The sequence below is a fragment of the Mixophyes fleayi genome, chromosome 2 (genome assembly GCF_038048845.1).
Source record: "Mixophyes fleayi isolate aMixFle1 chromosome 2, aMixFle1.hap1, whole genome shotgun sequence".
NCBI lineage: Eukaryota > Metazoa > Chordata > Amphibia > Anura > Limnodynastidae > Mixophyes > Mixophyes fleayi.
Window position 1 is genome coordinate 155,439,807 of NC_134403.1, and position 24,471 is coordinate 155,464,277.

At 39.2% G+C, this 24,471-nt stretch overlaps 1 protein-coding gene across 8 annotated transcripts in view; it reads right to left on the reverse strand.

The window, feature by feature from the left end:
- The window catches only part of DMD (dystrophin), a 1,967,742-nt gene that overhangs the window by 1,100,060 nt on the left and 843,211 nt on the right, over positions 1 to 24,471 (reverse strand). For all 8 annotated transcript variants that reach the window (XM_075200299.1, XM_075200300.1, XM_075200296.1 and 5 more), the window contains 5 exons: positions 23,261 to 23,406; positions 20,525 to 20,737; positions 12,534 to 12,647; positions 11,703 to 11,858; positions 5,887 to 6,057 (listed from right to left, as the gene is read on the reverse strand). In XM_075200299.1, coding sequence (XP_075056400.1) covers positions 5,887 to 6,057; positions 11,703 to 11,858; positions 12,534 to 12,647; positions 20,525 to 20,737; positions 23,261 to 23,406 — 800 coding nt within the window. The remainder of the gene's footprint in view (positions 1 to 5,886; positions 6,058 to 11,702; positions 11,859 to 12,533; positions 12,648 to 20,524; positions 20,738 to 23,260; positions 23,407 to 24,471) is intronic.

Genomic DNA, 24,471 nt, shown 5'->3' on the forward strand with positions numbered 1-24,471 from the left:
GCAATAGTTATACAGCTAACAATTTAAATGTATTAAATGACAGTATATATGTCAAAGTTCACACTTTTGACAATATTTATTGTTCAGTGAGCATATAATTCTAGCTTATGAAGCCCAAGAAATGAAAAGGAGTTTGAAAAAAATGTTGATAGATGTTTACATACCTTAACTTACTAGTTATTAGGCCTACAGAGGTACTAGCACTATGCACATTCTAAGAACTACAGATCCTTTCTAAATAATTGGCTTTAGCTTCCCTTTAATCTATTTAGTACTTTTTACTCAGCTTAAATATTTATGCTCTAATATCTCCCCTGAAAATGTTTTCAAGATTCTAAACACCATTTGCCTTGGTAATAGCTAACTGGAGAGTGAATAGTGACTTCACAATTACTGAAAAAAGTAAGGAAGGACAATTTTGGTGGTAAACAGTTTAGCTGGTAAACAATTTTACTATGCTACAGTTGTAGTAATGGCTTTGCGTTGAAGTGTCAAAGAGGATGAATGGAGGAGAAGGACACAAACTTCAGGCTACATGATCAGATCTGAAGAACTGGAAGCAGCGGAGGTGACGTGTATAAAATTCATAATCCATGTCACAGATTAGGGACTGTTGATTTTCGGCACCACTCCAGAGGAAATTAATATCACTGCGAACAGTTGGCTCCAATTGTATCAAGTGCAGAAATGTCCATCAGACTGTTCAGCTTCACAACTTGAAAACTTACACTCAGTATGCGCCTGATAATACATATGTCTACAATTATGTATAATTTAAGATCTAATCAGCTCCATGAAAGCTTTTCTTCTTGTTTTTAACTATTTAGTATTATGATTATATTAATGCATGCTGTTCAGCTGGTTATTACTGCTGTTTAACAGTACTTTGACTTGAAGCTGTACTGTTTTATGCATGCATATACTGAACTGTGTTTCTATACCAGTAGTATAACTTGGTTCAAATGTGTATGTGCATCTGTATATCTGTAGTAGGTAATTTAGAATAATCCTTCTGGGTCTGAATCATTTAGGAACGTAAGTCTCATTGCATGTCGTATTGTTACATAAAATTGCTCTGCGCATGCTCAGAAATTACCTATATGCCAGTGCACTCAAGTGCATGCAATTCATCTTCAAGCGTAAAGGTCTCTTCCAACAGTCTATGATAAAGAGCGGAGTGGGGGAGGGAGAGTGGAGTATGCACTTAGGCATTGCACAGTATGGACGTGCCAAGGTGCCATTTGATAGTGATGACGCTTGTGTATGCATTCTAGAACATGTGTTTGCAATTAATAGCAACTTTATAAATCCATTGTATATACACTAGGCATTAAGAACACCCTGATAAATGTACTTCATGTGTTTTTATTAATGATTGCACTAACCGGTGTTAATGTATTCATTATTTTTTTTCTGTGTATTGTGATGGGACTTTATACTGAATATATGTATTGTGTGCATTCTGCAGTGTGTTCTGTCTGCATAAGGCAAGTCCTGTATAGACAGAGCGTACTTATATCCGTATTCAGATCCGCTTGTACTTGAATACGGACGTATGTGCCTGCAATTTCTGTCTATTTTTAAAAAAACTGTGTTCACTTTAATTAATCAGACCGTCTCTTCACAGTGCTATATATTATGTTGGTACTCTGTAAATAAAAGTAATAATCATAAAATTATTTCATCTGTGATAACTTCAGTCCTAGCATACGTATTTATTAGTGCTAAGGCATTGAGTATATCTGTATACTTTGAAATCAATTTTTCCGTTAAACTGTAGTAGTTGGCTTGTCATATATAGTAAGCCAGAAAAGAGCGATAACATTGTGAAAAGATAATGTCAGCAGCACATTTTTAGGCGCCATTGCTACCTGGTTCCTGGACAACCCTAAGACAGAGGCCTACAGAAGCATGTGCAGAAACTGACCTCTGTCCCTCTGACATTTCTGAAAATGTTGCTCTATTTTTCTATTAATATATCTCGCTTGCATCTGACAAAAAAATAAAAACAAAACAAAACAATGCTGCAACTTTATGACAACTAGAACTGACTGGTATTATTTGTGTGCCTGTGCTTTTTGTACCATAAAATGTGGGAATATTTTTGCTATCTTGATGGGTCTTGATGAGCTTTACTATTAGCATAGAGGCATTATCACTGCTATACTGTATCTTTTGGCATTATCACTTGCATATTAGAACTTGCAGGGGCATTACTGATTTCATATTAGAGCCTGAGTTTTCAAGATGTACAGGCCATTGTCACTGCTTTACTCGATCCGATCACATATTACTAGCATATTAGACCAACCTTGCTGGGCATTACCAATCGCATGTTAGATCTTGATTGCCGTTATGACTGGGATCCTACAATTTGCTTATTCCTCATTATAAAAATAAATGTGTGTGATTATGTACAATTGTTGAACTGAATGGCCCATTTATAATGTATGCACTGTGGCCCTCTAATGTCTAGGCTTCATCTTCACAGAGGATAGGAGCAGCTATTAATCAACAAGTAGGTAAACATATTTGGGCAAAACAGGGTTACTGAGTATTCCAGGTGCCAATACTATACAATACTGAATACTATATTCATCGGTTGCAGAATGCTATTACAGATGTAATCCATGTTATACCAAATGGCAAATACAACTCTATAAAAGTGTTTCTTCCTCACTGTGAGGAGCACAGCTAAAAAAGAAGGAAGGAAATGTCAAAGAAAGTGTAGGGAGTTTTAAGTGCACGTTAGTATATTTAGGAATGGTGCTACAAATTACAGGAAACTAAATCTTATCTGGAAAAGACTAAGGGATATATTTACTAAACTGCAGTTGCTATAGGCAAAATCCCCACTTTTTCATACCCGCAGTTTAGTAGATATACCCCTAAGTTACAAGAATTCTGGATAATAGATACCATACATGTATGTGACCATTGAAGATGTAAGGTGGGTACTCATGGGATCATGACGAAAAAACAAGATTGTTCCAAATTACTGCACAAAACGTAACTAGAAACATAATACTTGATATCTGCTTAATCTCCCCTACATTTTCCTTTGCACTTCATTTAAATTGCAAAAAAGAGACAGTATGGGTGTTGGAAAAAATGCGCATAGGATTTCTATATTATAGAATTAAATGTGTTAATTTATTGAAAATGTATTACTCATTTGATAGAAAACAAACAAACTAAGTGATATTCTGTATTTTTAAAAGAAGAACATTTTGATAGGGTATTTTTGTGAAGTTTGACACAGGTCTTAAAAAAATCTAGCACTGGCCCTGGTTTACAGATCATACTGTATCCTCCAGCTGGTCATGATATCTGCTCAATGATCTAATTGGCTACAGGTTGTTTTACAGTCATGGTCAAATGTTTTGAGAATGACACAAATATTATTTTTCACAAAGCCTGCTGCCTCAGTTTTTATGATGGCAATTTGCATATACTCCAGAATGTCATGAAGAGTGATCAGATGAATTGCAATTAATTTCAAAGTCCCTCTTTGCCATGACAATGAACTTTTCCCAAAAACAACATTTCCACTGCATTTCAGCCCTGCCACCAGCTCACATCAGGTCAGTGATTCTCTCGTTACTTCAGGTGAGAGTGTTGACAAGGACAAGGCTGAAGATCACTCAGTCCTGCTGATTGAGTTAGAATAACTGACTGAAAGCTTTAAAGGAGGGTGGTGCTTGAACTTATTGTTCTACCTCTGTTAACCATGGTTAATTACAAGGAAACACGTTCCATCATCATAGCATTGCTTAAAAAAGGATTAACAGGCAAGGATATTGCTGCTAGTAAGATTGCACCTAAATCTACCATTTATTGGATCATCACGAACTTCAAGTAGAGAGGTTCAATAGTTGTGAAGAAGGCTTCAGGGAGAATAAGAACGTCCAGCAAGCGCCAAAACTGTCTCCTAAAGTTGATTCAGCTGCAGGATTGCGGCACCACCAGTGCAGAGTTTGCTCAGGAATGGCAGCAAGCAGGTGTGAGTGCATCTGCACGAACATTGAGCCCAAGACCTTTGGAGGATGGCCTTGTGTCAAGAAGGCCAGCAAAGCCACTTCTCTCCAGGAAAAACATCAATGACAGACTGATATTCTACAAAAGGCACAGGAACTGCTGAGGCCTGGTGTAAAATTATTTTCTCTGATGAATACCCTTTCAGATTGTTTGGATCATTTTGAAAAACCCCTGTCTGGAGAAAGAAAGGTGAGCGCTACCATCAGTCCTGTGTCAAGCAAACAGTAAAGCATCCTGAGACCATTCATGTGTAGGGTTGCTTCTCAGCCAAGGAAGTGGGCTCACTCACACTTTTGCCTAAGAACACAGCCATGAATAAAGAATGGTACCAGAACATCCTCCAAAAGCAACTTCTCCCAACCATGCAAGAACAGTTTGGTGATGAACAATGCCTTTTCCAGCATGATGGAGCATCTTTTCATAAGGCAAAAGTGATAACTAAGTGGCTCGGGGATCAAAACATTGAAATTTTGGGTCCATGGCCAGGAAACTCCCCAGACCTTAATCCCATTGAGAACTTGTGGTTAATCTTCAAGAGGCAGGTGGACATATAAAAACTCACAATTTCTGACAAACTTCAAGCATTAATTAGGCAAGAATGAGCGCCCATCAGTCAGTGTGTGGCCCAGAAGTTGATTAACAGCGTGTCAGGGCGAATTGCAGAGATCTTCAAAAAGAAGGGTCAATACTGCAAATATTGACTCGTTGCATAAAGTTAGTATAATTGTCAATAAAAGCCTTTGATACTTATGAAATGCTTGTAATTTTACTTCAGTATACCATACAAACATCTGACAAAAAGATCTAAAAACACTGAAGCAGCAAACATTGTGAAAACCAATACTTGTGTCATGCTCAAAACTTTTGGCCATGACTGTATACCTGATAACTTTAGAAATGGTTACACACAGACTTGTAAGAGATAAAATTGGATACAACAGGCGCTCTGACCTGGAATAAGGCATCTAATTATTCAGTAATATTAAGTAACAATTCATCCACGCTGCAAGATTACATACAAACATCTAACATTTTCTCATAGTAATTCTCTGACAGGTTATATTTTAAATAATATTTTTATGTGAAAATGTCTTTTTCTTGCTGATTTATATTGTATGTTATGTTTAAATGACTGTTTTAAACCTGTACTGCCTGTATATAGCATGTATTTGTATTTGCAAGACTCTAATAATAATAATTTACTATTCCTTGGTAACAAATTATGCCTTTGTATATTATGAGGATATGTGCACACTGCCTGTTTAACAAATGCTGTCAGTTAGCATCACCTTCTAAAAATACAGCATTGTGGGGGCTGCCAATCCATTCCTGCAGCTGTGACGTTAAATCTGTGGAAATCCAATTAGTAGTACATCCAGGTAATTATTTTATTTACTAAAGAATTATTTGTTTAGCTCTCTACAGAATATTCTAAGTACCCAAATAGAGGTTCCTTTGTGCAAGTAGCTATTATTATTAATATTAGTAATTTGCTACAATCGCCTTGAAAAGACAAACGTTCAGGGAAGCATACAATAGCTAATCAACCTTCAGCTACAGTTCAGTATTTGACCTGCATAAGAATCAAGGTCTAGTATTAAAAGAAAAAAAAAAAAAATCAGCACATTGTATTGGGTAGCAATGTCTCAAGATCGTCACCTAGTGTTATCAAGAAATTACCTTGTTGCTAATTATTTTTGAGGTAGACATTTTTCAGTTCCTAATTCAACAAACGCTGGAGGAAAATCGTGTGATTATTCCTAATAAGGTGAAGCTACGCTGTGTAATTATTACAAAAAGTAAAGTATTTTAGAAAGGAACACTGCAGAAAATACATAAATCAAGTACCTTAAGCTCTTCCAATGCCTTTTGTAACTCGTCTGGTGTTTTGTATTCAAAATCTCGTTCTAAATACTCATCCTCAGCTTGTGCTATCCATTCTTGCATTTCTGACAGATCCTTCCGAAGGCTCACAGTTTTCTCCAAGCCATCTTTCAGTGATGCTTTTTTTGCGCTGGCCTAAATTGAGGCATAAACTGAGAGCTAGACAGTGGCAAGGACAAGTGAAAGTACAACAACTGCTATATCAAGTACATCTTTAGCCAAATGTTTAGATTACTTGCTGAGATTACAGTACAAGTATGGGCTGTGTGAAGTAGGGAACCAGAATACTTGAAGGTTTAGTTGTAAGTTACAGAAAACAGACGATGACATTGTATTCACACATACCACAGGAAAAATCTAGAGCATATAACACAGGAGCATCTGATATACACTCATTGTGATGGTCTGTTGTTTGTTTAAAAAGTGTCTGCTTTGACCCCTGAAACTGCCTTATAAAAAATTCAGATTATATTTTTTTCAAGGACAAATATGCTTCTCTTCTAACTTGTTACAGTGCATTTTGTCACAACATAAAAACATTTTAACGAAGACACAAATGTATAATAACTGTCTTGCATATAAATAGATTAGTCTTCGGAGCTTATGTTCTTGAGCAAAAAGGAATATTTAATTTTCAGAGAATAATAAATTAATGTTTTTATTTCATGTCACCCAAGCTAGTAATTGTAGTTCACAGTCCTTCCAGAGTAGTATGATTTGTCTAATTAAAATTATGTTAATTGAATAATTGATGTACAGGTAAGTAAGGCTAGGTACACACTTGAGCTTTTTCGTCCAATCATCAGGCCAATCAGCTGACGACATATGGCTGTTCATTCGTAAGTCGGTTTAGTGTGTATAGTGACACAATGGTTGAAAATCGTTCCAAAGTGTCGACTGTTGGCTCATTTGGATGACTGTTTAACATTTTCCTCCCAATCACCTGTAGTGTGTATGCACTCATGTTCATGATCCCCATAGAGTTTACAGAGTCGGGCTCTTTTCAGCCGATGCTAGCAATGAATGTCCTGGTGAATAAATGTAGAGGGTGCTGTAGACAGAATAATTAATTTGCTCGTTCTGAGAAAGAATGTTTAGTTTCAGAGTCACAGAAGCTAATGAAATTCTTTAGGACATGAGGATAGCTATAACAAGGCGGTTTTAATCAGTGTGACAATATGACGAGAATTAATGAATGAATATTATCTGAAAACTAGAGGACCAGATAAAGGACCAGATGAATGACACAGATCTGAAGGTAAATCGTGTCAGTGTGTATGCATGAATCGCCAGACTGATCGGACCTTCAGTCGTAGGTACAATTGTTTGGGATAACACATAGGTCGGAAAATTCTTCTGTGTGTACCTAACCTAAGATATTTTAGCATTCATTGACAGCTGAGGGGAATTTTTTTGAACAGTGGTGACTCCCAAGCATTGCACTCTGCTTCTATATAGTACTGGTGATAGCTAGGTGAGAAGGAATAGTTGAGTAAATCTTGTTTGGGTTAGGAAACAACAAAACACTGGCACATGGTGTGGCCTTTTCAGTGAACAGATTTGAGCATTATGGGACATTTATATGACATCATGATAATGGCTGCGGTAGTCTTTGATAAAAAGTCATATTTGCCACAAGAGGGTGGACTTCAGCTATAGTAATCCTTATTTGGGAAGGAAGATGATTTTTTTGTCCACCTTCTAGGTATTCATTCAAAGCAAAATCTTTTAGCTAAAGTACAAGTTATTGCCATATGAAAAAGCATAACACAATTTTTCTAGATTCAGTAAATGAACAATTTCACCCTAAAATACCTGATTTTTCTCTGGGGGGAGGGGTGCATTTATTTTTTCCTTGCGCCAATTGTGCTTTTACTATTTTGAGTTACAGTGGCAGTTATTGTCTTTTAATGTAAGCTTATTTCATGTTGACAGTATGCTTAATACATTTTTAAATCCATCTTGTGCATCTTTATGATGCTCAAGGTGGATTTAAAAATGTAGAAGAAAAAACTTGTATAAGAGAAACAGTTTAAAGCAATAGTATCAATATACTCAAATATGCAAATGCATTGATGTAGCATAAGTGTAAAACAATATATCAGTAGAGTTGTCCAAAAATAATAAAAATTATTACTAAAACAAATTATAAACATGATATCTATCCTTAAAGATGCAGCAACCTGTGCTTCATACTGAGGTCTATTTATGAAACTACGACAAGCAAAAAAAAAAGGGCTATCGCGGCTCTTCTCTTAATTTATAAAGGGCTTAACACAGGAGAAATCAGAGATTAAACCTAATTACTTATTTAGGGACTGCGATCTAACCTCTAGCTTTGCTTTTCTCCGCCAACCTTTGAAAACTAACGCCATCTCAGGATGGCTTTAACTTGAAAAATTAAAACACAGATTTAAATAAAAAATCTGGGGAACTGAAATGTTAAAGGTTGAATTTCTCAGATCAGCATTCCTCAGACCCATTCCCCTCTCCCTGCTCTGCAAAATATGGCTGTTGGCGATCGCTTGAGCATGTTCTCTGCCTCCACTGAAGCCTGAATGACTGAAGCAATGCCCTGTCTGCCGAATCGTAACAGTGCAGAGCTATGCAGGTATGCAAAGAAATAAAACAAAGCATCTCTGTTACTATCAAACAATTTGATGCTGCACATTTTGGTACAAAATATACTAAGCACATCTCAACTAATATAATACAGTTATTTGAACTATAAATATGTTCCATTTGCCCTTCACTGTCATGTTATTGCTCTCTAAATCATTAATAAACCAGACTATGGTGGCACTCCAAAATACATTTATTTATGTGTTCAGCAACCCCAACCTTATGAACTGGCTGGTAGGGATATACATATATATTGTATAGACATATCAGTTTTGTGTTGTGAGAACTAGACATCACTCTCGAACATGCAGCAAAATATTCATGACAAAATTCAACTTGAAACTACCAATTATCATTGCAATATGGTGACAATTTATTACAACATTTTGTTTCATTCAGTGCCCGGATACTAACTCTAGTGGTGCCTTGATTAATTATTCCATATATGTAATAATAATTTTCTTCAAATTTGTGATGTCCAATACCTTGATATATATTCAGCAACCACCCTTACTTCATACTTAATTTCAGAGTCTGGCCTTTTTATTTTTTAGAATGGGAAATTTTAGTTAGTTTTTAGAAGTAGGCAAGAAATGCAGAAAGGCAGGCCAAGTTTGCATAACATAGGGCAGGGGTATTTATCATCATTTAATGGGTGGAAATGTGTACATTAATGAGCCTGAATGTTTAAGTAGGCACATGAATTCCCTTACTTAGTTGAACACATGCAAAAAAGTGATTTTGCTTTGTGAGATTAAATTATTTAAGTAACATCCAAGGAGTGGAAAAGGGTCATATATGGGAGTAGGGGGGTGATGAGGGGTCATCATGTTTTGCAGAGAGTTGTAAAACATTCTTTTCCCTACATAATGACTTAATTTTACAAGTGTCATCTTGACAGGTGTCATCATATGCTATACTTTTAATAGGAATCCTTTAACTCAGCACTAAGCACCTCATAATCATGGTTCATTTAAGAAATAAATGAGACTAAACCAAGCAGCATTTTTATTCAATTAAAGAGGTGGTCTTAAAGTTTTACCACGTCAATATCTAGTCAGATCTGAAATCACACAAAAGTGCAGATTGATACTCCTGGACAATTCTAAACACCATGAGGTAGAATCTCAGAAGGTAGGACACCAGGAGGTTGGACACCAGGAGGTAGGACACCAGGAAATTGGACATCAGGAGGTTGGACATCAGGAGGTAGGATAACAGGAGGTTGGACACCAAGAGGTAAGACATCAGAAAGTTGGACACCAGGAGGAAGGTGTAGAAGAATGAAGGAGCTAGGTCAGTGTTGGCTAACCTGTGACACTCCAGGTGTTGTGAAACCACAAGTCCCAGCATGCTTTGCCAATATATAGCAGCTTATTGCTGGAAGGATATGCTGGGACTTGTAGTTTTAAAACACCTGGAGTGTCACAGGTTAGCTATCACTGAGCTAGGTGGACAATTAGGTGCACCTAGGCATAGTGAAAAGCTCGGCAATTTTGCATTACTGTAAATGTCCTTTATTGTGATACAACAATGTATGTGATTGTCATCATAGTTAAGGGCTTTAGAAAATATGAAAGCTTTATTACTTAAAGAAATTAATACTGTGCAAGAAATAATATAATAACATTAAGAAATATTAAACAATTGTAGAAAGTGTTTTGCTCTAACAGCAGACTATAAACAAGCAAAACTGTGAATTGCCACTGGTATTGATCATGTAAAGGTAAACTATCACTAATAACTATTTTTATACAACAGTAATCTACTGTTAATCTATATAGTAATAGCATAAGTACAACTTTTTTTGAGTGACTTATTTCTATGATTCCATTGTCTGAGCAGGGCATATCATATACCAAATGAAAGGTTTCAGAGTTATTTTGAAAACCGTCTACCCGCCACTTACAACAATGCATTACTATTGTCCTCTGGAAAATGTGACCACTAATAATACACAGTTAGTGAACTCTCCCTCTGCACCTGCTGGGTGATCTGGAACATATGACCTGCCGGGTGGTCTGAAAACTATGACAGTAATTTGCAGCCACATATGTCAGCGCATATTGCGGGGGGACCTCAATCATGGACTGCTATGTTATTTCATTATTCACTTATCCTCGCTTTCTTTACAACAAAAATGCCAAGAGGCTGCTGTTGAGGACATCAACGTGGGGTTACCCTTACAGGTCGCCCAGAGCGCGCAGTTCAAAGATCTTACAGTCAGGAACGTTATCGTCAAAATCAGCGTCTAACAAAAACAACTGATATGCCGCTTGCATTGGACATGACATATTCACCTCAACAATGCTTTTGAGTCTCATGGATGTGCAATGTGTAAATTGTGGTGCCATACACTTTTTGGTAGAGGAGATTAATGGCCGTTTTGCAGAATGCTGTCACAATAGAAAGGTTTTGTTACCCGATGTGGTTGTTCCACCATATTTAGCAGAACTGTTTATGACAAATACCCTAAAATTATGTACTCGTTATCTCCATAATATCCTCATAATTCTGCATTTGCCTTCACACATTTCAAAGCCAACATTGCTGAAATATCTGGCCATAGACCATACGCCTTTAAAATACATGGTGCTGTACATCATTTAATAGGAAGCTTTTAGCCAGATACTGCAGTTACTCCAAGTTACACCCAACTTTATATCCTTGATACTCAACAAGCAAGTGAGCACCATATGGCTAGAAATCCAAACTGTAATATAACATTGATGAACGATCTTAGCACTGTGTTGCATCAAGTGAACCCTCTTGCACAGAGCCTAATGATGATGCACAAAGTAAAAAAAGAAGAGAATGAAGATGCCCAAACATTAGGTCCAGACAAGTTTGAGGTATGCATGGTGATATTTTGCAACAAAGCAAGTGAAAAGCAATAAAAATTAGTAATGACATTATAATTTAATTTAATGCAGTTACCACCGGGTTTCCCTAGTGAAATATTAATAAAGACAAATTGATTTAATCACTGTTTAATTGTGTTTGTAACTAAGTATCAAATTTTGTTTTTTTATACTTTTTCTGATTAATTATGATGAACAATAATTCAAATTGCTTCATTTAGATGATAACTTAATAGTATTTTGCAAATTTTCTTAATGAATATCTACTAATAATGTAGGTTACAGCATACTGCATACCTGCTTACATATGTGGTCCCATTGTTCATTAAGACTTTGTAAATCCCCTTTAAGCTTGGGCAAATAGTTTGGTTCAGCTTTACTGATCAGATTCTGTCCAACGTCATTCACACTGCTTACACTGGGTTGTATCGTCTGGATGTCACTTGCCAATGCCTGTATACAAAACAAAAGCACAACAGAAGTGCAATAACGTATAGCATATAAGCTCACAATTTAATTATTTATTGAAAGAAATAAAATATGTTTACAAATATAGGTAAAATTCTTGCATTTGACATTATCTGCAGAATTTCGTGTTACAATATAAATAATAAAAATTCTATGTATGGTGAGATAGATTATTTTCTACTAACAGGTAAAGCACTTCTCTATGCTATAAAAATATATCTGTGACAGTATGGCCGCCATCAAGACCTGAATGAAGAAAATTGTATGAATTCATTACATGTAATATGGTTTGAAACACTTAGGGGCTCATGTTGAGTTGAAGACAAATTGTGTACTTGGTGTATAATATGCTTGTTTACTTCTGGGCAAGCCCACAATGCACTACTTCCTAAATTGGTTTGTGTGCATTCTCTGATGTTTTCATTAAATTTAGAACTATCGCACCTGTACCTGTCACCATTCTTGTCTCTACTACTCACTTGTCCTCATGTGCCTGAGCAAGGGTGGCTCAATGACTCATTGTCCCCAAAATGTTGCACCCCCCCCCCCAAAAGCCTTGCACCCTAGGCTGCAGCCTAGTCTGCCTAAAGGATAATCATGCCCTGCCTCAGTGCCTGTAGGAAAATATATTATTGTTACTATGGTGGTTTGTGAACTTACAGTGCACTGTTCTAGCTGTTTTTCAAGTGCTTCCGAATCTCCAAGGGCTGGCCATTCTTCTTTGAGAAAACCATTAACTTCTGCCATCCATTTGTTCAATGTTTTGATGTCATTCTGAAAGTAAAACAAATAAGGAAATATATAACCAATTTTGTTTTACATAATTAGTAGTTGAACATTGACTATCAATATTTATCCAACTCATGTCCAAAAGAAAAAGTAGTTATAATGTTGTAATTTGTCAAAATTAAAATAGTTTGTCATTTTAAATCACTATTACAAAATCTATCAACAACTACATTCATACATTCTGTTTTGCAGCGATCCTGTTTACTGAACATGTATGACTCGACGATCAACTTAAAAACGGAACTATTGTTTTTGTAATTCGTAGATAGAGTGAAATAATTGTGCATATGTGTAGTGCCAATACTTCTAATCACAGCAAACATTGGCATGGGTTCTATCAGGGTTGACAAATAAGCATTGCTATATAACAATGCTATTGAACGTCAGGTTTTATAGGTAGTTTGAATTTCAGAGGGGTGAAGCAGGGCTGAAAACCCATCACAAACATACACAAGTGCTCAAAATTCCAGTTACTTTTTATAACCTGGTTCCATCTATATCATAGATATATTATTAATATTATTATCGTTTATTTGTAGGGCGCCACAAGGTTTCCGTAGCGCCGCACATAGTACAAACAGTAGACTATACAGTAGACTATACAGGGTAGAACAGTACAGAACAATAAACACACAGTACCAGTACTTCAGAAACTCCGGGAGGGCAGGTACAGTAGAGACGGAGCAGAAGAACAGGTATGGAGACTGGAGGGAAGAGGGCCCTGCTCATTCGAGCTTACATCCTAAGGGAAGGTAAACAAAGTCAGGCACAAAAGGGAGCCAGTGAATCAAAGGGGAGAGAGATGAGGGGTCAAGGGAGGATGAGCAGAAGAGATGAGAGGTTAAATGGATGGTTGGTAGGCCTTGAGGAACAGGTGAGTTTTAAGTGCCCGTTTGAAGGAGCGCAGATTGGGAGAGAGACGGATGGAGCGAGGGAGGTCGTTCCAGTGAAGGGGGCAGCACGGGAGAAGTCTTGGATTCGAGAGTGGGAAGAGGTGATCACTGTGGAGAAGAGGCGGCGATCATTGGCTGAGCGCAGGGAGCGGGCAGGAGTGTGAATGGAGAGGAGGTTAGAGATATAAGGGGCAGTAGACTGGGAGAGAGCCTTGTAAGTGGTGGTAAGGAGTTTAAAAAGGATTTTGTAGGGGAAGGGGAGCCAGTGTAAGGCGAGACAGAGTGGAGAGGCGGAGGAGGAGCGGCGTGAGAGGAAGATGAGTCTTGCAGCCGCATTGAGTATAGAGCGGAGGGGGGCAAGGTGGGAGTGGGGGAGGCCAGTAAGGAGAAGGTTGCAGTAGTCGAGGCAGGAGATGATGAGAGCATGGATGATGGTTTTGGTGGCATCCTGAGAGAGAAAGGGACGGATGCGGGCAATGTTATACGGAGTTGGAAGCGACAGGCTTTGGCGAGGGATTGAATGTGGGGGGCAAAAGAGAGAGAGGAGTCAAGAGTGACACCCAGGCAGCGGAGTTGGGTGACAGAGGAGATAGTGGAGTTATTGACAACGATAGAGAGATCGTGGTGGGATTAGAGTCTGGGTGGAGGAAAGACAATAAGTTCAGTTTTTGAGATGTTAATTTTAAGAAAGCATGAGGACATCCAGGAAGAGATAGCTGAGAGGCAGTCAGTCACACGAGAGAGGAGGGAGGAGGAAAGATCAGGAGAAGAGATGTAGAGCTGAATGTCATCAGCGTAAAGGTGATACTGAAGACCAAACGAGGAGATGAGAGTACCAAGGGAGGAAGTATAGAGCGAGAAGAGTAGAGGGCCGAGAACAGACCCCTGGGGGACTCCTACAGGGAGAGGGGATGGGGTGGAGGAAGAGCCAGACATGGATACAGAGAAGGAGCGGTTATCCAGGTATGAGGTGAACCAGGCATGGACAGAACCAGAGAGGCCAAGAGAAAGAAGAGTTTGCAGCAGAAGGGGGTGGTCCACGGTGTCAAAGGCCGCAGAGAGGTCGAGGAGGATGAGTATGGAGAAGTGACCTTTGGATTTGGCTGAAAGGAGGTCATTAGTGACTTTAGCCAGGGCAGTTTCGGTGGAGTGGAGGGGGCGGTAGCCAGATTGGAGTGGGTCAAGGAGGGAGTTGTCAGAGAGGTGACAGGTGAGGCGGCTGCAGACGATCCGCTCAAGTAGTTTGGAGGCATAGGGGAGAAGAGAGATAGGGCGGTAGTTCGCAAGAGAGGTGGGGTCAAGGTTGGGTTTCTTGAGGATAGGGGAGATAAGAGCATGCTTGAATGAGGATGGGACTACGCCAGAGGAGAGTGATAGGTTGAATATGTGTGAGGTAAGAGCAGGCAGTAGGAGAGAGAGAGCGAAGGAGGTGAGAGGGGATGGGATCGAGAGGACAGGTAGAGGGTGGAGAGGAAAGAATAAGGGAGCGAACTTCTTCACCTGATGTAGGGGTGAAGGAGCACCACAGCTGGTTAATGGGGGGAGGTGAAGCAATGAGGGTGGTGGGAGAGGGAAAGGAGGAGGATATGTTCTGTCTAATGGCTTCAATTTTGGAAGAGAAAAAGGTAGCGAAGTCAGAGGCAGAGAGGGAAGGCGGGACAGTGGGAGGGGGGGAGAGGAGGAAGTTGAATGTGGCGAAGAGGCGGCAGGGATTGGAGGACTGAGAAGAGATAAGAGACTTAAAGAAGGATTGTTTAGCAAGGGACAGGGCAGAGCAGAAAGAGGAGAGGATAAATTTAAAGTGAAGGAAGTCCGCTAGGGAACGAGATTACCTCCCGAGGCGTTCTGCTGTGCGAGAGCACTTTTGGAGGGAGTGGGTAAGTTTGGAGTGCCAGGGTTGGGGAATAAGGCGACGCCGGTGAATAGAAGAGGCCGGTGCAACAGTGTCCAGGGCAGTAGTGAGGGAGAGGTTGTAGAGAGCGGAGGCTTGATCAGGGCAAGCCAGAGAGGGAAGGGGTGATAGGAAAGTGTCTAGAGAGGAGGAGAAGGAGATGGGGTCGATGGTGTCAAGGTTGCGCCTGGTGAGGGTGGCTTTAGGCGAGGAGGGAGCGGGGGAGGAAGACAGAGTGAAGGAGAGGAGATGGTGGTCAGAGAGAGGGAAGGGAGAGTTGGAGAAGTCAGAGAGATTGCAGAGGTGCGAGAAGACAAGGTCGAAGGAGTGACCAAGACAGTGGGTGGGGGAGGAGGTCCACTGAGTGAGGCCGAGGGAGGAGGAGAGGGCAAGAAGTTTGATGGTGGCGGGTCAGAAGAGTTGTCAATAGGGATATTAAAGTCGCCAAGTATAATGGAAGGCAGGTCGGAGGAAAGATAGTGGGGGAGCCAGGCGGCAAAGTTGTCAAGGAAAAGGGAGGTAGGGCCAGGGGGACGATAGATGACGGAGACACAGAGGTGGATGGGGGAGAAGAGCCGAATGGAGTGGACTTCAAAGGAGGAGAAGGAGAGGGAAGGTAAGGCGGGAATGACCCGAAAAGTGCAGTTAGGGGATAGGAGGAGGCCCACTCCACCTCCTGGACGCTCGTCTGGTCTGGTAGAGTGGGTGAAAGAGAGGCCCCCATAGGAGAGAGTGGCAGGAGAGACAGTATCAGAAGAAGTGAGCCAGGTTTCAGTGATGGCGAGGAGATTGAGAGAGTTGGAGATGAAGAGGTCATGGATGGAGGACAATTTGTTACGGACGGACCTGGAGTTCCAGAGGGCACACGAAAAAGGGAGGGAGGGACGAGGGGAGATGTGGATGAGATTGTCGGGGTTGATGGAGCGAGGGGGGGGTGGGGATGGGACCGTGAGAGATAGGTCTGTGGGAGAGGATGTGTATAGGAAAGGAGCGAGGCGGCATGATGAGAGACAGGGGACAGAGAGGAATAAGAGAATGGCCAGAGGAGGCAGGGGAGGGGTGAGGGAGAGACGCAGAGGGAGGGCAGCAAAAGGGAAATTGGAATAAAATACAATAAAATGCAATGAAATAAAATACAGTCGAATGAGCTTAAACTAAAACATGGGTTAAGGCAATCAATGGTAAGTTGAAATGAGAAATATATGGTGAGGGACCAGGTGTAGAGGTACCATGCATTGAAGAAGGAGACCTCAGGAACCAGGCAATTTCAGGTAGATCACGGGTAGTGATCGCCACAGCGACAGTGAGTGGAAGGGACCAGAGTTCAGACGAGATGAGAGATCCGGTGAGAATGTGGGTCCAGGGTGCAGGTGATCCAGGATCGGTTAAGAAGGTCCAGGGAGCAGGAGAGCCAAGAGTTCAAGTGGACCAGGGCCAAAAGGGCTAGGTGGAGTCCAGGTAGGCCAAAGGGACAAAGGCAAGTCCAGAGTTCAGGTGGGCCAATAGGACTAGGTGGGTCCAGAGTAGAGGTGGGCCAAAAGGACTAGGTGGGTCCTGAGTAAAGGTGGGCCAGAAGTATTAGGGGGTCCAGAGAACAGATGAGCCGATAGGACTAGGTCTGGGACCAAGATGGTGGCAGTGTGTCCGTGTGAGGACCAGGGGGGTTGATATATGAATGAAGGGCCATTTATATGTCTTTTATCCTCCTTTTTAGTTCTTGAAAATGTATCATAAAGTTTCTAGAGTCTACCCCACACCCGCCATAAACATTCCATCAGCCACAGAAGGAGAAGTAAAGGAAATTCAACCTTTTGAAAGGTCAAAAATTTACAAACTAACTCCTACCTCCTTGCTACCCTTTGCTTTAATTGTGTGGAACCCTCCTCTTGGATCTCAAGCCTCTAAAGAGATTGGGCTACAACAAAACAGCCTTTATTGACCCTGCCTTCTGTACCTTTCATCACATTCACCAATGTTCAAAGATCTGGTGCCAATTCTTATCATGCCAAGACCATTGTATTGATGGACTGAGTTGGTGCAATGATGGGGACAGGAGATCATACACAAAGCTCTGTTTTTATCCATCCTTTAGGGGGACATATTTCTACAGCAACTCCTACAGCTTTGAGGAAACGGGTTCTTAGATGAGATTCTAGAATTATTAGAAGGTAAGGAGTAGCGAAGAGGGTGGGGGTTAGTCTATAAATGTCTCTTTCCAAAAGGAGGAATCTTCCTTTAAATGTATAAAGCTATCCATACCTGCAAAGATTCAGTGGCCCTATTTGGTTATTATAATCCAAACTGACCACAAATTACTGCATGGATGTACTAGTACTGGATTTTGATAATTAGAAAATTGCAAAACAGGCACCAGGTCATATTTTACTAAAAGCCGAGACTTCAAACATGGGTAGAAGACCTGTAAGATCCTCCAATTATGGCGTTTGTTCAACTATGTTTACAATCTGTGTGACTATCAGCCCGTATATACATATTCATCATCATTAACGTTTAACTGCAGCCCTGGAAAGTCAGCAAACAAATCATGGGAAGTGAATACATAATGTAACAAAAAACACACACCATAGCAAACAATGGGAGTGCAAATACAAGTAAAAGATGTGCAATTAAAATTGAACAAGTACAAATTAAATGGAAATCATAAAAATCACAATAATAGATACATAAGAGGTAGATAAAGAAGGTACGGACATGTGGCATAGAGAGAGTCCTGCCCCTGACGGCTTACAATCTAGATATTGTGATATATTAGCAACAGTTAATGCCACATATTGTTGCTTGCCATTATTACACTTAAATAACACTTTTATTTAGTTATACTGGGTAAATCAGTGTTCGTAAAATAAAAATATATTAATACCACTGAAAACAAATCTGCATTTTCAACAGTTTATAATATGCCCAACATCTCTTTAATGTCTACTCTCTTGTTGGTTAGCATTCCGTATAATTGTGAGCTCCAGGGCTGATTGGCCAAGGGAAAAATTTAAAAATGTTGTCGCAATACTGCTACAACTGTATATAAAATTGTATACAGCATACTGAGCAATATAACTGCTACATTACATTTTCCCACATTTTAAATCGTTATTAAATCATGTCAAGTACTAAAAATTAAATAAATATAGAAGAAATGTCCATACTTATAGAGCAGATCCTGAGGACTACATTGAGGATCTAGAACATGAAAGTGGACCTGTACAGTAACCTATATATACAGAATATAACATACCTTGTACAAATCAAACATGGGTCAGTTAGCCAATATCAAAATAATACAATTGTGGATATTATCAGGAATATCCACTTAGATCAACCTAGGAGTAAACCTTTAAAATGGCATAGAACCCCTTGAATTAGAAATGTAGGGCCTGATTCATTAAGGATCTTAACTTAAGAAACTTCTTATTTCAGTCTCCTGGACAAAACCATGTTACAATGCAAGGGGTGCAAAAAAGTATTCTGTTTTGCACACAAGTTAAATACTGACTGTTTTTTCATGTAGCACACAAATACTTGATAGCTTATTTGTACACTGAAATTTAAAGTTGATATTTGTGTGCTACATGAAAAAACAGTCAGTATTTAACTTATGTGCAAAACTAATTTGCACCCCTTGCATTGTAACATGGTTTTGTCCAGGAGACTTAAATAAGAAGTTTCTTAAGTTAAGATCCTTAATGAATCAGGCCCGTAATCCCCACATGTAAATTAACATTTACAGAAGTTTCGCCTTCATAAATAAAATAACACTTCTAAGAAAAAGCTCTACGAAGGTGTTACAGGAGCCTGGCATTTACACTGCCTACAACATGCAGGCATGAAGAGGGGATAATCGCTGGGGTCTTCGAACACTTATATGCTGGGCACAGAAAGTGCCAGTCTGGCACTACCATAGCATTATTATTATTATTATTATTATTATTATTATTATCATTTATTTGTTAGGTGCCACAAGGTTTCCGCAGCGCCGTACATAATACAAACAGGAGACCATACAGGGTGACATAGTACAGAGCCAAAAACACAAAGTACCAATACTTCAGAACTCCGGGCAGACATATGAGCAAAGATGGAGCAGAAGAACAGGTATGGAGACAGGAGGGGAGAGGGGCCCTGCTCGTACGAGCTCACATCCTAAGGGAGGGTGGACAAACAGGCACAAGAGGGAGCTATTAAAGTAAGGGAGAGAAAGGCAGGGCTGGTGGAGAGAGGGGAGATCGAGAGAAGGAGGTTAGCGAAGGAGCAACAAGGTAAGGGTTAAGTGGATGGTTGGTAGACTTTGAGGAACAGGTGAGTTTTAAGTGCCCGTTTGAAGGAGCACAGACTGGGTGAGAGACGGATGGAGTGGGGGAGGTCGTTCCAGTGGAGGGGAGCAGCACGGGAGAAGTCTTGGTTTCTGGAGTGGGAAGAGGTGATCAGAGTGGAGGAGAGGCGACGGTCATTGACCGAGCGCAGGGAGCGGGCAGTGGTGTGAATGGTAAGGATGTTAGAGATATAGGGGGCAGTAGACTGGGAGAGAGCTTTGTAAGTGGTGGTGAGGAGTTTGAAAAGGATCCTGTAGGGGAAGGGGAGCCAGTGTAAGGCAAGGCAGAGAGGGGAGGCAGAGGAGGAGCGGCGTGAGAGAAAGATGAGTCGGTCAGCCGCATTGAGAGCAGAAGGAAGGGGGGCGAGGTGGGAGAGGGGGAGGCCAGTAAGGAGAAGGTTACATGGGTTTAATTGGTCTTTAATCCTCTCTTTAAAAATATGAATTGACTAATGATATGCCTCTCTGCAGAATATGTTGGCACGTGTTAAAGAATATTGAGAAATGTTAAATCATAATGTGATAGACTCCACACCGACTGAACTTTTAGCCTCATCTTTTTAAGTTTTGTTGTGACCTCACAAAGTGTAAACTCCTGAAACATTGCCTTTCAGTGATATTGAGCTAATGAAGTACTATTTATATAACATTAACTGTTCTTGGTACATGTCAATGTCAGTATAGTGCAAGTATTATATGTGCTGTACTTTGGCATAAAAATGCAAATAAGGACATAAAAACACAAGCATACCTGGAACTGTTTATGTTTATTAAGTAGCTCCTCTGATTTTTGGCATTGTCCTGCAATCTGATTTGATAATGTCTTCCAACGGCTTTGGGCTTGACCAATTTCTGTCGAGTATTTTTGTTTGACATCAGCAGGTGCTTTGCTAGATAACTCCTCTGCAGTTTTGCTGAGATAATTCATATCAGGCTGATGCTCCTGCAGGGAACTTTGTAAGGCCTGGTCAAAAATATATGATATCAATGAAAGTGAAATTGCAGTGTTGCACAATGTATTTTGCCCAGCAACAAATGCAACATATATTACTTATCTGATCATGCTGAGATGTCAATAAATAATAACAATACTGAAACAAACATTGAATCCTAACATTACATATTGATGACGTTCATGTGTTGCTTTCACAACAATACCCATCCGAGCATGTTTGACATGTGGGTGTGAAGGGTTAATCAAAACAAACCTACTTGGTCGGTTTATAAATGACGAAAAAAACAAAAATTAAAAATCAAGTCCTGCCACTTTTAAGATTTAGTTCAAGAGCTGGCACTATTAAAAGTCTTCATTTATTCCCTGACTGATCCCAAAATAGAATCACAACCTAATTTAATCTGAGGTACTGTAAGTAAAACATATATCTGCATGAATGTAATGCTATGAAAGCCAAGCTTAGCTGACAAATATATTTGCAGGGACATAAATACAGAATGTTATTTAAAGTGATTTATTACTACACACTGTTTATTAAATAAAAACAGCAATTATAAATTGACATCAGAAATATAAATGCATAACAATTTCTTTAAAATAGAAATGAAAAAAAAACCCCAGCAGAAACGGTAGCAGAAAACTGACATACTCTACTGCATAATCTGTCACCTGGGAAGAGCTAGAAAGTATGTTCAGTTCCTCATTAGAAGACCGATCCCCATAAATTTCTAAAATCATTTACTTCATTTTTAACTTTCTTCCTTGCCACAATCCTCCACATCAATGACATCACCACTGAAAGCGATATGCTGGTATGCTAATCGGTTTTTACAACAAATTTTGTCCAAATATAGATTTAGTAATGGGTTCAACAAATATATTATAATGCTCTTCTGAACATAACAGATATATAGTATTAATCCTACAAAACAAAACTATTTTTTTGCTCATATACATATGAAACATGATTATGTTGCATTGATTCATTGGGGTGCTAAATTATCCCTATAGGTTCCTTATGGGGTCTGTATATTAATTAGCACATTATCTGGATAGCTAGAATGGTTACAAATTTATACGGAGGAATTCTCAGAAATTGAGTATGGAAAGTATTTATTTGATCCATTAATATTGTCATATGAACTATACAATAAAAATGGAGTCACCCAAATATGGTCCTTAGGCCCAATATACATCATCCCTTTGTTTTCTCACATATAATAATTAATGGAAACAAGGTTATATGAAGTAACTTCAGATTTTAGAATAGAGCATGACCACTGTAACAGAGTCACTGGAAGGAGGCTAAATGGCAGTTGTATTTGTCCCAGGCTTCCAGCATTGTGTTCATTAAAACACCAGGGAGAATGTGTAGATGTGTGGGAAAAGCTTCCTACAGGGTGTTTCCATGTGGTAACAAAACATGGTAAGGGTCCCTGGTGTTATGTATGGAGAAAGAGAAGGATGGGCTCCATACATAAGGCCCAGTCCGGGTCTTCTGGCCTACCAGTCTCTAAACAGACTGATTAAGAGAAAAGGCAGCTAGAATATGCAAACATTGTCTCAGACCTGGGGAGGAGGTGAGTTGCCTCCTGAGAGACTCTGCTGTGGTGAGCAATGGTATGTTGAGTGTGTGTTTGGACACAAGGTCCAACACCAGAGAGAGGGTGTCGCTAAAATGCATTAGCTAGTAGCCAGACGGCTAGGATTTTGTTTATTTTTGTTGTGCTTGTAAGCTGGTGAATAAATTAGCTGCGGCTTTTAACCTGAAACCTCTGGACTTGTGTGGTTTACTGCTGCTGTTCGTCCCCATCTACCCCAGGAGATAGTACCTATTCCCCTGATGGTGTCACACCACATTAATACATTATTTTCCTATTTACGCTGATTAGGCTATAATCATGACAGTGAGACAAATACAACCTTAATGTAACAATGACAAGTGTCAGGAAGAAATTTATACAAGTCTCTGTGAGCAAGTGGTCAATAAGACATTGGGAGCATTGACTTCTTCTGGGTATGCTATTTATATGGTGGCCTTTTGACTCCATGCTTTACCCATTGGGTATTCAGAGCATGAAACAGGCAAGAACGGATGTAAATACCCAGAAGGCAATTCTCAACATATTGATAATCCTATACATATATTGAAAGAATATCAGTAAACAGAAGTGCCAGGGGATCAGGAGGTCACACCTATAACCAGACTGACAACTAAGCACCTTTTAGTTTCAAAGTTAAATTTAAGCAGCTAGGTCCTAATTATCCGATCAGCACCTAGCTTAATACTTGGAATATATATTTTTTAATTTTCATGTCCCTCTCTCTCTCTCTCTCTTTCTCTTTATATATATATATATATATATATATATCTCTCTCTAATTCATATATACATACATATAGATATATATATATATATATATATATATATATATATATATATATATCTATGTATATATGTATATAGATATATATAAATACTATATAGAGAATCATAACACTTATGTGGCCATATTATCATACTATACATACCTTTAGCTCCCTGAGTCTGTGTTCCATGATTTCACATTCAGTAACAGTGACCTGAGGTATAGCAAGTTTGGTTTCAGACTGCTGGATCCACAGAAGGATAGTGCTCATTTTCTCCTTGTACTGTGTTGGAGGTAAACTGTCTAAAACTGATGAAAACAATGAATGTTGTTTTGTTTTCTTATTATTACATAATATATATTTGCATCTGACATCAACCCATCTCATATAACAACTGTTTTCTATTACAAAAATAAGAGTATGAAAAAAATAGGTACTGTAAATTGGTGTTATTTCATTACTAAATATTTATGTACATGTTTTTTGTTTCAGATAAAATTTACACATGTGACTTTTACATAACACAAATAGTTAGATCACAGATTTGGGAACAGAAAACATAAAAAAAAAGTTATAATGCTGGTTACTCATTAGTAAAGAATACACAAGTGACATTAACATATGTGGAAACACCAGTGAATGATATATGTCTTTAGATTTTGCATTTAGTGATGTAATATGTGTCACATAGCAATCTTCAAAGTGCTTAATGATGGAAAACAAATTTCAGTGAAGGGAAAAACACACCTAGATCGGCGGATCATCTCGTAAGCAAAGCTTGTTTTACTCCAACTTAAATTTCGGTATTAGGGTTTGTACACATGGATGTTAACAAAATGCGTTCAGCAAAATTCTAAAAGTGTAGTGAATATGCTTTAATACTAATAGTAAAAAAAATTAAAGCTAGCAAATGAAGCTGTAACAAGAAACATACAGATAACAAAGTCACGCTTTTCGTCAATATCAATGTTGTCTACAAGGTTCACAAGTGTTAATACTGGTACTGCATAATAGAGGTCTATAGGAGCACTCATTAAGTACATAATACACTACGCTGCAGGGAAACATTGAAAACATGCTTCAAACTTGTTATTAAAAAAAGAACAAAGTAAAAGTTTTTTTCAATGTTTGTATATACTAGCTGTATATACTACTACAAGTTAACCCGTGCATGATACTCATGCATTCTAGTCAAATCAAGCTACTTAAGGTGTTAAAAAGGTTCTTGTCATGCATTTGGGGCTAGGCCAGGCCTCCTCAGGGGAAGAGCGTTACTTCCCGACGTAAGCGCCCTTTTTTAACGTGGTTTTGTCCACATGTCACCACCTCATCATTCTTCTCCATCACCTCATCCTTCATCTTCATCGCCACAT